Source organism: Drosophila santomea, chromosome 2L (genome assembly GCF_016746245.2).
Source record: "Drosophila santomea strain STO CAGO 1482 chromosome 2L, Prin_Dsan_1.1, whole genome shotgun sequence".
In the NCBI taxonomy this organism is placed as follows: Eukaryota; Metazoa; Arthropoda; class Insecta; order Diptera; family Drosophilidae; genus Drosophila; species Drosophila santomea.
In genome coordinates, this window is record NC_053016.2 from 169517 (window position 1) to 183559 (window position 14043).

At 38.0% G+C, this 14043-nt stretch overlaps 1 protein-coding gene across 4 annotated transcripts in view; it reads left to right on the forward strand.

Annotated features, from left to right (window-relative positions):
- Window positions 1-14043, forward strand: part of LOC120444616 (protein split ends) — a 46116-nt gene that overhangs the window by 1778 nt on the left and 30295 nt on the right. For all 4 annotated transcript variants that reach the window (XM_039624451.1, XM_039624620.1, XM_039624533.1 and 1 more), the window contains exon 3: window positions 1790-2211. In XM_039624451.1, coding sequence (XP_039480385.1) covers window positions 2021-2211 — 191 coding nt within the window. In that variant the 5' untranslated portion in view covers window positions 1790-2020. The remainder of the gene's footprint in view (window positions 1-1789; window positions 2212-14043) is intronic.

Sequence of the window (14043 nt, forward strand, 5' to 3'; positions counted from 1 at the left end):
GTGCGCGGACTCCAAACTACAAAAACGAACAACGCAAGGGAGCAAAGGAGAGGGGGCAGCCGTTGCCGCGCGAGTCAGAGTGAGACAACAGATAGGAGAGGAGTGGAGAAGAGGAATTGTCGTGTCGTTTGAAAAATCGATTCAGCTGCTGTGTGAGCGGGACAAAGCGATGTAGTACGTTTTTTTTTTTGTTTTTTTTTTTTTTTTGTTTCTTACTTAACCCGTTTTGTGTGCGTGCGCACAGAGCACCCCGTTTGTGTGTGAGATTGGGGAGAGGAAAACTACAAAGTTAGCGCTCTCTTTCTAGTAAATGCTGTTGGTGTGTGGTCACGTAGCCACAACACGAAAAGCAGATACTACTAAATACATACTAAAACTGGTTTCTCTTTGCTGCTGCTGACAATATTCATGAGTTCTAGTTGAATCGCCTGACTTTAATGGGTTTTTTCCTCTAGAGGGGATGATGATTGAAAGAGATGTACACCAAAATGGCGAACCAAAAAACCAAACAAAGTAACGACAAGCATTTGGATATATATCGGAAAGATCTTTTTCTATCCTAGTTGCCCAATTAGCCAATTAGCTGGGATTTTTGAGTGGGGGTCCTTATAGTATAGACTTTTTGCGAGCCGCACCCCACTAATTCTGCGAAGCGACTGAAATCGCGTAGCACTGCGAACCCAAGTTTGGACGAGCAGCGCGGTAACAGCGACGGTGGCAGCGAAGAAACTTTCACGGCACCGATGGGGCCTATTCCGTGCATCAGAGCGAGATGCACATAGGGCACTCAATGATAGAGCTTCTCGCTCACGCACACCAACAACGAAAATGACAGATGTATGGGTGATTTCCTGCTGCGCCCCAAAAGAAAATACGTAGGAGATTTAGAGCTACAAAACTACACGAATTATGGAAGAACGTGCAATAACAAAGCGAAAGAAGCGCACCACATGACCACATAGCCATTTATAAATACACAGCGAGTTTCTCGTTTTCCATGTACGAGAAAAAGTACCAGCTATAAATTCTTTATGTACACGAGTATATAGCGCGCACACACAAAACCAAACACCCTATGTACTTTGTGCGCTGAAGCAGCAACAACAGCTGGCTATCTCGTTCTGGCAACCACGTCAGACGGCAAACGTCAATTATAAGCAAACAAAGCGACGTTGCCGCATTTCACGAAAGCCGCAGCGAGGCAGAGCGAGAGCAAGCGAAATGGCGCTTGGCGGCAACGTTGCCAAACTTCAGCTTCAGCGTCGAGTTTGTGTTGTTTTTGTAGTTTCCATGCTTCTTTAGTGCATGGAATTTTAACATGCTGTACCACCAACCCTCTTTACGGGGGATGGGGGATTATAATAACGCGCTGCTGACGTCGCTGCTCGCATTTTCCACCTTCTCGCATTCGTATTGTTGCAGAGGAAATGGCCCTATACAAGAAGTTTATCTTTGTATATATGTATATTTAGTACATGCCGTATTCCTCGCTTAAATTGAGGCAAAAGAGGAGAACACATCTTGGGTCCATTGAAATTTCAATAAATTTAAATTGCTCTAGTTGAATTAAATTAAAAGCGTATTTTTAGTTGGTAAATTAAGGCAAATTGGCATTAGTGGATACCAAATTAGTGGAAAAGTGAATTGGATTAAAAAAAGTCAAATAATGTAATCACAAAGGAAAAGCTCCCATATTAAGTGCACGTGCAGTGTTAAATAAAAATAAGTGCCAGCTGGATCTAATCCACCAATTCCCTGTATCTTTTATAATCCCCTTTTCGTTATACAGTGTTAAAAATGTGCAAGTGAAGCGGAAATCTTACCAAAGAAAATAAAAGAAAGATATCCATCAAAGTTCTTAAATCAAGCAAGCCGAGTATCGTAACAATCCCCACACTGGAATATATAAAAAGAGTGCATAATGTTTAATGGGAAGGAGGGCGCCCATTTAAAATGATGCCCCTCCATTCGCGGCATACGACGCAATGCTCCTCCTAAATAGAAGAAGATTCTGCTGCGAATGTTCCGTTGTCGAAACATGGTACGCGACAATAGCCGTAACATTTGTTTTGGAAAATTAGCCGAAACTACTACGCCGCAACAACAACAACAACAGCAGCAGCAGCAACAACAGTTCGTTGTGGATAGCAGCACCATTATTAATAATAACAACAATAACAACAATAATAATAATAATCAAAAATTGAAAAGGTAAGCCTTATTTAAAAAACAAGATATGATGTGGTATATGTACTTGCCGAACTTTCAGTCAATAGACTTAAACGAAAGATACAATAATAGTATTAATTATATAGTCGTAATCCCCTACGAAACCAGCACTCTAGAAAGGGGGTGCCTAATGGTAAAAATATAAACCCGAAAACAAACCACATCCAAACCTGTATACATATATACATATGTATGTAAATAATATCTCTAGGATAGATGATGCCAGCGTAGGCCAGTAACAGCTACTAGTATTCGCTGCTGTCCACGCGAGCCAGCTCTTATCATTGAGTTGGGATATAAAAGTCTGTGTGATATGAATTCTTGGGCTGGCTGCCTGTCAGAACGCTACCCCTTGCCCCTCCCCTTGATTTACCTCAAACCTGGCAATGCGTGAGGCACAACCGCTAATGGCTGGCCATGCTCGAAAAATAATGCGTAACTTTTTACCTTGACTTGTCGCAATGTTGCTTTTCTATCTTAGTATCTCACCTGAGTGGGTTCCACTTGGCATGGGTGTGTGGGAGTGACTACGAGTACACCCAAGAGGTAAGCAAATCAGGAACCGATTCTAGCATAATGGAAAGGGAGGGGGAGGTGATATGGTATGTGGCAATAGCGCTGCAGCTCTGATTAAACCCCACAGATCCCCAGATCTTTCTTTACCTTTGAATTTATGCTTTTATGTTTCGCACTTGTATATCTAAATGAATATTTTAGTTTTGACAATGCATTTGTTCACTTAAATTTTTATTTGGTTTTTATTAAATGGTTGCTACCCACAAGAACTGAAAGTTGATTGATGAATTGAAAATATTCAAGGGAAGACAGTCTTTCACAGGTATACACACATACCTCCTTTCCACCTGCGTTTATTGCGTAATACTTTTTCATTTCATTATTTTGTTTTGCTTTATTTGCGTGTTTTTGGGGCCTAAACAGAAGAACTTTTCTGAGCAATGTGTTGGGTTCTGCCGGATTTCGCTTGCATGTGTTTTGTGTTTTCTTTATTTCTTTTGTGAGTCAAACGAGTTTTGCGTTCCTCTATTCTCTATTCTTTATATTTTCGTTGAGTGCAAAAGTCAAATGACTTAATTGCTTCATTAGGCACAGCCAAAATTTAACATTTTTCAAAGCAAGACTAGACCAACACATTTGTGTTTGCTGATTTTCAGGGCGGCTGCTGATGCATTGGGCCCGCATGAAGGATAGACGACAACAGAGGGCAAAGCTCCATTTAATAGTTTTGCCAACAGAAATCGTGGAATCATCGCGGGTTAAAAACAGTCATTGTTTTTTGACATTGACAATGAACCCAAGGGCCTAAGCAAATAAGTGAGCCACCAGCAACTAGCAACCACAAGAGACACTGCAAACAGCATAAAATGAAATTATATTTCAGCTGCAGCCCTCAATTAGGAACTCTTATATCTACTCTTTTCCAATTTGGTTTCTTGATTACTGTGCACTGAGCAAAATGCGCAATTTTTCATTTGCAGCTGCCGAATATTAGAAAGAGAGGCGAGATAAGCTTTATATTTATATTTTTTCTAGGGCGTTGAAGATTGTGGTTTTTTTTAGGCGGTCTTTCACATTTGGTTAAATTTGATATTCCAATTGAGAATTCATTTTAAAATGTAAAGCCATTGATTAGAGCATTAAAAACCATCTCTATTCCTAATATTGTAGTCCCGTCCATGTAACCCCGTCAACGTCGACTAATATTGCTTTATTAAATTGAATTTCGTGCTTGGCTTTTTAGCACGCTATGGAAGGACAGCAAAAACAACAATAATAATAATGATCTACGTACGATTTTATATAGACGAAATTCTGTGCATATGTGTGTATGTATTGCTTTTTAGTGTTTTTGACTTGTTTCAATGTCATGTTACAGTTACAATTGTTGCTCTTGTTAAATTGGCTTTCTTTGTTGTTTTTGTGCGGCATGAGAAAATATTTAGTTTGTGTTGCCCGCTTTTTGTTCTTTTTGGCATTGAGAGAGGGGAATCTCAAAGTCAAAAATATAGATTAGATAGTGAAACAGAAAGAAACTAGCGTCCTATAAGTCTTATAGATGGCTTCTCTTTGTAGTAGTTCATTAGAGGAACATAAATAAAAAATCTATTATGTATGTGTTATTAATAATACTTCAATAATTTCCATACTATTGTACTCTCGTACTTCATATTTATTCAAAGGTTTAGTCATGGTCCGATTTTGGGTTTCTTTTTAAATCTGATTACTCATCCGAACTGAACTAGAATTATATGACGCAAGCTGACGCATCCTATTATATTTTCCTTGATGAGGTCCCCTCGATTTTAGGATAATATAAATACAATCTTGAAATGCTTTTATTTTTCCTTAAATAAAGCAATTTAGGAAACACGCATGTTGGTTGCACTCGAATTTTGTTATTTTGTTTTCGTTTTAAAACGGATATTGCCCTACTGGTTTACGTTTAGGGACGTAAGAAATAATTTGGCGAGTGGATTGATTATTATGTCGGATCCAGCCAGTTGTGCAATAACATATGCATTTGCTTATAGTTGAAGATATTCCGCTGTTTCGACGCTATTGTTTTACTTACTTATGCCTGGCACTGCACATTTCATTGTTTTTTGAGCAGTGTCGTAATACCAAACGACAATAACAAAAATAGCAAAAACCGAACGAGAGTCATGCAATGCGAGGATTGAGATATCACAAGGGAACGTGACGAAGTCGCTCGAAAGGGGAAAAGGAGGGGGGGTCTAGAGGCGGGAAGGCGTGTGACGGCGAAGCTTTTGTATGGGAAATTAGAAAATTCCCAAATAATTTCGCACATGAGGTGAACTAAACTCTGGAGCAGAAGCCGGAGAAGTGGAGATGGAGCCAAATCTCAGTATCTCCGTCTCTCCAGTGCGCAGCGTTGCCGAACTTCTCGTTGACAAAAGGTGCTAAAGAACCGGACAGGCAGACACAAAAGATTATCGTCAAGGGGCGATTGTATGAGATTGTTTGGACCTGTGTTCGTGAGACCGAGCGACGAGGCACAGAGCCCAGCACAAAGAATGCACAGCAAGAATCGATTATTATTCCAAAAGAGCTGGCAAAGAGGAGGCTACAGAATTATGGCTTTCATACAGAACAATTTACATACATATGTAAGTGTAACCCATCTTGGACTTGTGGTAGAAATAACAATATACTTCTCTGTTTCCGAACCAGTTGGTTAAATGTCTGTTCTTACACTAATCCATTGAACCATATATAGATTTCCAGAAATTGCAATTTGCTAAAATCGTAGCAAAGCTAAATAAACTTGTGGTCGCATCTGGTAAAACAGCCATACGTGATATCGAGTATCGAGTAAGGGAATTGGAGAAGGATGATGAAGACGGCTCGGGTTCTGTTTGGCTTGGTTTTGGAGTTCTTCTACCTGTTTAGTAATAACCAGTTGGGGCCTGGACCTGGGTTGGGACTATGGTTGTTGAAGCTGATGATGCTGACGAGGAGGGGGCTGGGTGACGAAGCTAACCGGTTTTTCGACTTTCTGAGGCCTATCATAAAGGCCCGATCAGGTGCATACATAATAACACTGCTGGCCTGGCCGCATGAAAATTAAGCGACATTGTTGCAGCAATTTTCATCGTTAGGCGAGAGAACGCTGCGCCGCTAAGGCACAGATACACACCATGTACGCAAACTATGGCTACGCGGCTACAAAGCTGCAGAGAAAACAAAAAGGAAAAAACAAAAAAGCAATACGCTGAAGTTTGGCAACGTTGTCTGTTGGTGGGGTTTGCAATTTCGCATCTACAGATACAATAATACCCCAGAGCCAGCTGTAGACGCTCGCTGTGCTTGCTTTTCTTGTTTTTTCTATACACACACACACACACACACACTCTGCTTGTTTTCAATTAGAGTCGAAAAAAAGAAAGAAAAAATACAAGCAGCATTTGCTGCTGTTTTTTTTTTGTTGTTCGACGAGTATCTTGCAAATATACCGCACGTTGTGTAAACATCAGTCTCTGACTCTGCTGCAGCCAACGTCGACGTCGCAGTATGCATGTGATGTGTGGATGTGTGCGAGCGAGCGAGCCAGTTTCTGTTGTGGTGTGGTTGTGTGGTAGTGTGGTGTAGTTTCGTAAATGTATCTGAGTATGGATTTTTGTATCTTTGCCTTTGTGGTCGCTGCCTTTGTAGGTTTTCCTCTTCTTGTTATTGTCGCCGTCTTGTGCCTCTTCTTCTGCCTTTATAACAGCGACTGCTTTATTTTTATGCTGGCATTTTTGCGGCACTTAAAATGTGCTCTCTTTCGTTCATTCTCCTTTTGGCTCTCTCGCTTTTGCCGTTTAATTGCAAATGAGTCATGCACACACAGATATTCACTCACTTGTACATTTCAAAGTCCATGCCTGATTAGCAATAAAATACGTTTTTAATCAATTGGACAAGAAAGAGAGGACAGTTCCTCTCACCCATTGCCCGCACCTTTGGTAAATTAATAAATAGATCTCTATCTTTTACTTTTTTGTTGATAGATTTCACCGAAGTAAATACCAAAATCCAATTATTTATTATAATTTATTTTTTTTGTCATAGGGAAGGTTCCTCAAGTGCAATTGCAATATTTGACAACAATTTCAATTACTTAGATTTTTTCCATCTGTACGCCTTATGCGCCCCCCCATTATTCTTTTAATAATATTAAAAATAATGAAAATTAATAAATAAAAGTCGCTAATGGTACGGCATAGTCCAAACCCAATTAAAAGAACATAGAAGAGGCCGATTTATTGTAACTGAAACAAAAAATTGGGAGGGAGACACTTCTAGTCCAACCGAAATATTCTGCTGTAATTTATGTAGCGCTACTCTGCTAATTGATTTTGATTAGTTTGTGAGAGGGCGTTTCAACTCTCATGACTTGTCTTGTTCCGTCTTACTTCGGTTTGGCCAATGAGAAGTCAGTCTTTCATTGCATTTCAGAAAAATAGAAATGGGAGGTCATTGTCTTCACCCGGATATGTTAATTATACAGGTTATACACGCAGAGTAAAAGGCTTTACTCGATTTGTTGAGCAGTATGTAACAGGTAGAAAGACGTGAAAGGTATAGATGAACTGTGTTCTTGATTGTAATTTAATTATATAAAATTATAATGTCCTCAACTCTCTTTTTCCAATTGCAATTTGTATTCTTGTTTCTTTTGTCTTATCCAATGTTGAATTCGCTCCCTGCTATTGCAATGGCCTTTCGATTTCAAACTCATTCGTTTAGCCCAGCCCAGCACTCTTCCCGTCTAAATATACATATGTCTGCCAAATCCCTCCATCTGTCTGACTGGGGCTAGCACAAAGAAAGAGCCGAGCTACTTCCAATGATAATAGCAGAAATTGTCCAGAATAATGCGAGAGATACGAGATACAACCATATGTATTGTTGAATGATTGTTCTCCGGCTTTCTGCGGCGGGCAAACTTCATGGTTCGATGACAAAGCTTTTTCCGTTCTCGATTTTCCATTTTCTATTTTATTTTACTTCTCGCTCTCATCAAGCGGTCTTTGGACCTTGAGCTTTGGTCGCTCTTTGTTTTGCCAATTCTGGAATCACCTCACCTCACCGAGAGGAAAACGAAACTAAAGTTGTTCTGTTGCATTCAAAGAACCCTTCTAGCTTGCCCCTGATTATTATTCAGCAGCAAATAACTTTGACATTCAAAATACGCCCAACGTAATATGGGCGTAGTGGAATATGTGGATGAAAGCAGTGGGGAATGAAGGGAGGAAAAGGCAGAAAAGGGAAGCGGTAAATGAGAACAACAAGCAGCTGTGCATTATGCGAAGCCAAAAAGAATGCTCGAATGCAAATATGCAAACTCTGGCAAAGCACTTTTCCCCCTTTTTACTGGAACTGAATTCCATAAATGAAACCATTTGTTGTTCCAGGTCGCTGTATTTCAACTCTTCTCTGGGCCTTCCTCGTTTGATTTATGCTGGGTTTTGCAGGGCTATGCCGGTTTCGATTTGTATCATAAAGTTTCACATTGGATTTTTTTGGTTATCTTACAGCTACTTATTTTGTAGCTTATAAATACACCGAACATAGACCACTCTGTAATGGCTTCTGCAAAGGGGTAGGTTCCACGTCATTTCACTCGATTTCCAGCGACTGTGACGGGACGCTGAATACCGATTTGGACACCCGGAAATGGTCGTCTTCGCTTAAGATTCAGTCAGTGAGCCAGTTCGCCAACCCTCCTTCTTCTAGAAGACATTTGTATTTTATATGATTGTCGGTGCAGTGATACTGACACCAAAGGCTCGCAACCTTAACCTTTTCTAGTTTCGTTGCTTATCTTGAAAAGACAATTTTTCTTTTTTACTATTTTACTTCTTTTTTTCTATGGGTTGGCAAAAGAATTTTAATTTCTCCCCCTCACTTTGATAGTCGTATAGCGTTCGCTCTTGTTATTGTTATTTTTATGCAAGATTAAAATCGCCTAGACTACGACTTGTATTTTTCCTTCAAACAGCTTAAAATTTACCTACGTCGATGGGAAGAGGAGCGACAAACGAAGAACACCCACTTCAGACATGCAGCTGTTGAGGCAGAGTGAAACCCGTTTGAATGTTTGCACTAGTTGCAACTAGTTTTCATTATTTTTATTGCTATGGCTGCAGCTGGCGTATCTTTGTATTTTTGTCTCGGACTGAAGAATTGAAGAATGAGTCCAACTTGCCGTCTGAAACCGAGTTCGCGAACTGTCAGCGTTTGCTTCTTCTGCAAGATTTCTGCGCTGCTCTTCTGACTTTCTCAGAGCTTTTCTTGTGTTTTCCTCGTTTTTCTCGATCTTAAATTGCAGCTGTCAGTCAAAGTGGTTGCAACTGCCTTTAAATGTCTCCTCATTGTCGTTGTGGTCGCTTTGGCCGCTGCAAATGGGGTCGATTTATTGTTTTTTCCTTTGCCTAACAGTACAAATTCTTGAGGCTGCGCACATATATGTACTAACACTATCTGTGGGTTTAGATATCCCTTACTTTGGCTTGTTGCAGCGTTGATTTTTTCGCTTTAACGTTAAAGTTTCGTCTGTTTGTTTTTCGTTTAGGTGTTGTACAAATAGATTATTTCTTTGTTTACATTAAGTAATGGTAAATTCCACATTGCTATTGAATATAAGAAAAAACTAAATAATCTCAAGATGGCCCATATGTTGAATCAATTCTGTCAATAAAATAAAATCATAAATAAGACCCTATTTATAAAAAAAAATGAACGCTAAATTTTCGTTTGTCTTTTTAGTCCTTTTTAGTAGTATCTCATTGTACCACTGTACCACAATGCCACTATAGATCTTTATGACAGGGCCACAGTTCTGCATTTACATTTGGGAAAATTTTATTTGAATCTATTGTCGTATCTTATCAGAGAACTTAACAATATCATTTCTAACATTTCCATTTTTAGATTACAAATGTTTTTTTTTGTGGGTTTTATATACTACTACTGAGTCAAAACTTTGGTTAACAATAATGTAATATTCATTCAAAAATGAGTTAGAAAAAAAAAATTCAAATACATTTGAACAGCTTAAGTAATATTTTAAGACTTGCATTGTTATACTTGCGCAGCTTATCGCACTTCATCTATTTTTCAATTAAATCGGTTAACAAAGAACTTATCAAATCATATTAAATGTCCGAGTCGTACTTTTTATCAGCTCATAAAAGCTTACGCGTTTATATAGGCCTGTATATACTTTATATATGATGAACAAATGCGTTCCCCTCCGACGATTAGATAAGAGTTCTGCTGATAAGGAATTTAAACATGTGAGTAACGTACTACGTTAACTGTAGCCGAGTTCTTCGAAGAGTGGGAAAAACACTGCTGCATGTGTTCATATAGGGAATGTTAATAGTTTAGGAAATATAAGTTCAAATAAAATAAAAGTCTGTTTAAAGAATGCGATTAGTCGTGTAGTCATTTTAAGCCACGAGCTCTGTAAATTTGTAGCAAGGAATATTAGATTATTTAGCGACATGGTTTCAGAACTTTATTGGCTGATATGGGGTGAAAGAAATTTTGATAAGGTTACCTAGTGACCTTTAGTGTAATTAGCAAATTGCATTCCAATTAAATACTTAGATGTCATTTTGAATTAACAATTACGAGAATTTAAGGAGTTTTATCTTAACTTATACTTTAAATATGTATATGAGTTGTTATGAATTGATGGAGAATTAAAGTAAAATCAACCTCTAACCCCCGCCGGGTAATTTCCAGTTATCTCTATCGTAATTAATCATTTCAGCTTTCGGGGGATTTTTTTTATTTGTTTTTGTTTTTTATTGTTATATTTTGATATTCTGGTTGTCCATTCTATTTCGTATTCTTCGGTTCTAAGTCGTGCCTAGCACCGGATTTGCATTATTAATTCGAGCCTCTGAGCTTATACAGGTACACAAATAATTAAAAAATGTAAATATCAGTGAGCATCAAATAGTAATTGCTTCACATTGCACAAGGGCTAGGAAATAATAATAGCTTTGACAAGCCGTTGTTTTTATTTTTGACGATTGCTGCCAACTTAATGATATTTTCCATACATAGCAACCGTATGGAATATAACCTATTGATTATTTTGCGAAAACAAAAGGGTACGCAATAGCCGACTTCCCCGTCTTTTATATACCCTTACAGAGCTATTGGGAGTGCGAGGAAGAAATTTCGAAATTCTTCTTCTGAGACCAATTATTGTTACTAGGAAAATCAGTCTGCACAGTTTTATTTTTATGTCTATTTATAAAAGAGTCAAATGGGATGGCAAGGAATCTCTATTATAGAGTACATATGAAATATGTCTAGTAAATGCTCGTTTATATACTTGCTTTCAAGACACTCGACAAGGCAATGCTAAACACTTTTAAGCTCAGTTCTTTCGTCGTGCTATCCATACAAAGCCCATATACATACATACATATAAGTGTATATATTTATATAGCGAATCAGAAATATGTATATACAAGTATATACATACATTTCGAGGAGCCACAAAAGACCAAGGCAAACACAGGCGGAAAGAATGACAGAAGAACAGACTGAGGAAATCTCCATATAAACAGACCGCCACCGTATATACCATACGTGTACCTCCATCTCTGACTGTTACCTACCAACAACAACGAATGTACCTGTTGTGCGTTGAAAAAAAACCAAGGAGACACAGACAGAAAAATATAAAGAAACCAGCAGTAAGTTTAAATGTTATTCAAGTTACCTTTGAGTCTTGAAACCGGTTAGCGGCTCACGTAGGTGCTGCCAACTCACAAAAAAACACAAAACATAATGTTAGTCTCGTCGTGATGCCCGCGGGTAAGTTTGGAGGAAAGGGCATATAAAACCAGAAAATTAATCGAATATAGGCAAATAAAATATTATTCTCGCATACGTAAAGCTTTTGTTTACATTTTTAATTCGAGGTTAAATTAACCATTTGATTGGTAAATTTACAAGCTCAATGGTCTTAGATCTTAATACTTTATACATTGTTTAACATTATGATGGTTTAAATATAAAATTTAATTTTGGATGTATTAAACATATATTCTTGTAGATTTAATTTTAAATTTAAATTATTTTATTAAAATAAAAATTTAATTGACATTAATTCGATCGTTTAATTTATGTTTCCTTGCTCAAATCATTAGTTGTTATTATATATTATATAGTCTCGAAAAAGGGGTATCAACTGAGTTATCTTTAATTTTTGCTGGCTGCTCCTGGTTGACTATGTAAACCAGTTTATGTTGTTAGAGGTTTCTCAGGCGAATATATTCGTTCATATACGCGTAATTCATACCATTGCAGGGGAGGTTTGTTTTACATATTTTGTCAGATGTTTGTTTTAAGAAATAAGTATATATTCTAAATAAATTTAAATTCAGTATTTCTGTTGTCAATTTCTAGCTATATGCCAACTAAATTTCCTTTGCACTCCGACAAGCTGAATAACGGGTATCTGATAGTCGAGGAACTCAACTCTGCGTTTTTCTGGTTTTTTTTTTTTAGATTCCCACACAGATCGTCCGTCTCAAAATGGTTTATTGTATTAGACTACTTAAGCACTGCGGTTTGATTTCTTATTTTTTTTCCCCCTGACTCCTTATCCTCTTGTTTTTGGTTTTTATTATATTTTAAAAGGTTTTTGTACCTACCTTTTGGGTCTGCTCCGTATCTTGAAGAATTTTACGCGGTTGGGTAAGACCGCGTAACTTATTTACCATCGCCAGATTAAATTTGTTTCTGTTTTACCGATCCACTTAGCTCCCGATCATTGAGGGGGAACATGAGCCCTTTGTGACAGATAAGTCCTTAGGTCAGCTCCGCACGCCACTTGAAACGAGCCCGAAAAACTTTAAGTTTCATCTCGTATTGTTTTTTCAGATTTTTTCCTGAAGTACCTTCTTATCAGACACACATTATTTCCTTTGACTTCCGTTTGGTCTTGTTAAATTCATATTAAGTGAATTAAAATAGCTGTCGGGAAAATGATCACTTTGTATCTGGAGCTATGGCAGTACCTAAATTCGTAATGTTATCTGTGCGATGCGTTCACCAACTTTTGCTAAATGTGGGATCCCTACAAAGTTCTTACATTTTCTGAGGTGTTTTCATCTGCCACTTGCCTTCATGGCCTACACAGAATGGGTAGGTCCTTTAATATCGGGATTGATATTTAAATGCCAATTATTCTTCCATTTTAATTATATGAAGTTTAATTCGAATACTCTATGATTTTAGCTTATAATTTCTGTGCTACCTTATGTAATTTGCACGCGTGAGTACTTTTAAACTCGCGTGCAGACCCAAGCTGCAGTGCATTTCTTCGTTTTTTCTTTGTATGCCGAGTGCAGTATATTGGTGAAATTGGGTTTAATGTTCAGTTCCACCACCCACGTTCTAGATTGAGTTTGTTGGCCCCTCATACTAAATAACACAAACCAAAAATCCGGCAACAGCTTTTTATTCTCTTCTTTCATGGCTGCAATATTCGTATACTCGTCATTGTCTTCAGTTATGTTTAGTGGTTCCTTGTATGTGTCGCGTCTGCAATGACAAATAAACAAAACCCAGGAGAAGACTGTAGTCAAGTTCCTGGATTTTAAGGTACCGGTTACCAAGCTGGTGGAACTGCGAATAATTTTAACATTTAGTTAGAATTTCGATAAAAATTGCCAAGAAAAATAAATAAAACTTGGGAAATTGGTGGTCTTACGTAATTTACTTTTTTGGGTAAGAGCTTGTGTTGCTTACTTAAAAAAGACCCCAGATTTTAAGTCAAACACAATTCTATCCTGGTCATAGTCATCGCTTTTAGTTAAAAACAAGAGAGAACGCTATAGTCGAGTTCCCCGACTATCTGATACCCGTTACTCAGCTAGTGGAAGTGCGAAGGAGTGTCTTCAACTCTGACAGTTTTTGGCGGTTTGTGGGCGTTGGAGTGGGCGTGGTAAAAAGTTTTTTGGCAAATTGATAGAAATTTACAAGACTAATACAAAAATAAAAAAATATCTAAACATTTTTCAAAAGTCTGGGCGTGGCAGCTTCGGGCGGTTTGTGGGCGTTAGAGTAGGCGTGGCAAAAGGGTTTTTTGCAAATCGATAAAAATTTACAAGACCAATACAAAAATGAAAAAATATCAAAAACTTTTTCAAAAGTGGCAGTTTTGGGCGGTTTGTGGGCGTTAGAGTGGGCGTGGCAACATGAATCGACAAACTTGCGCTGCTTCTATGTCTCTGGAGTCTGTATGCCTAATCTCAACTT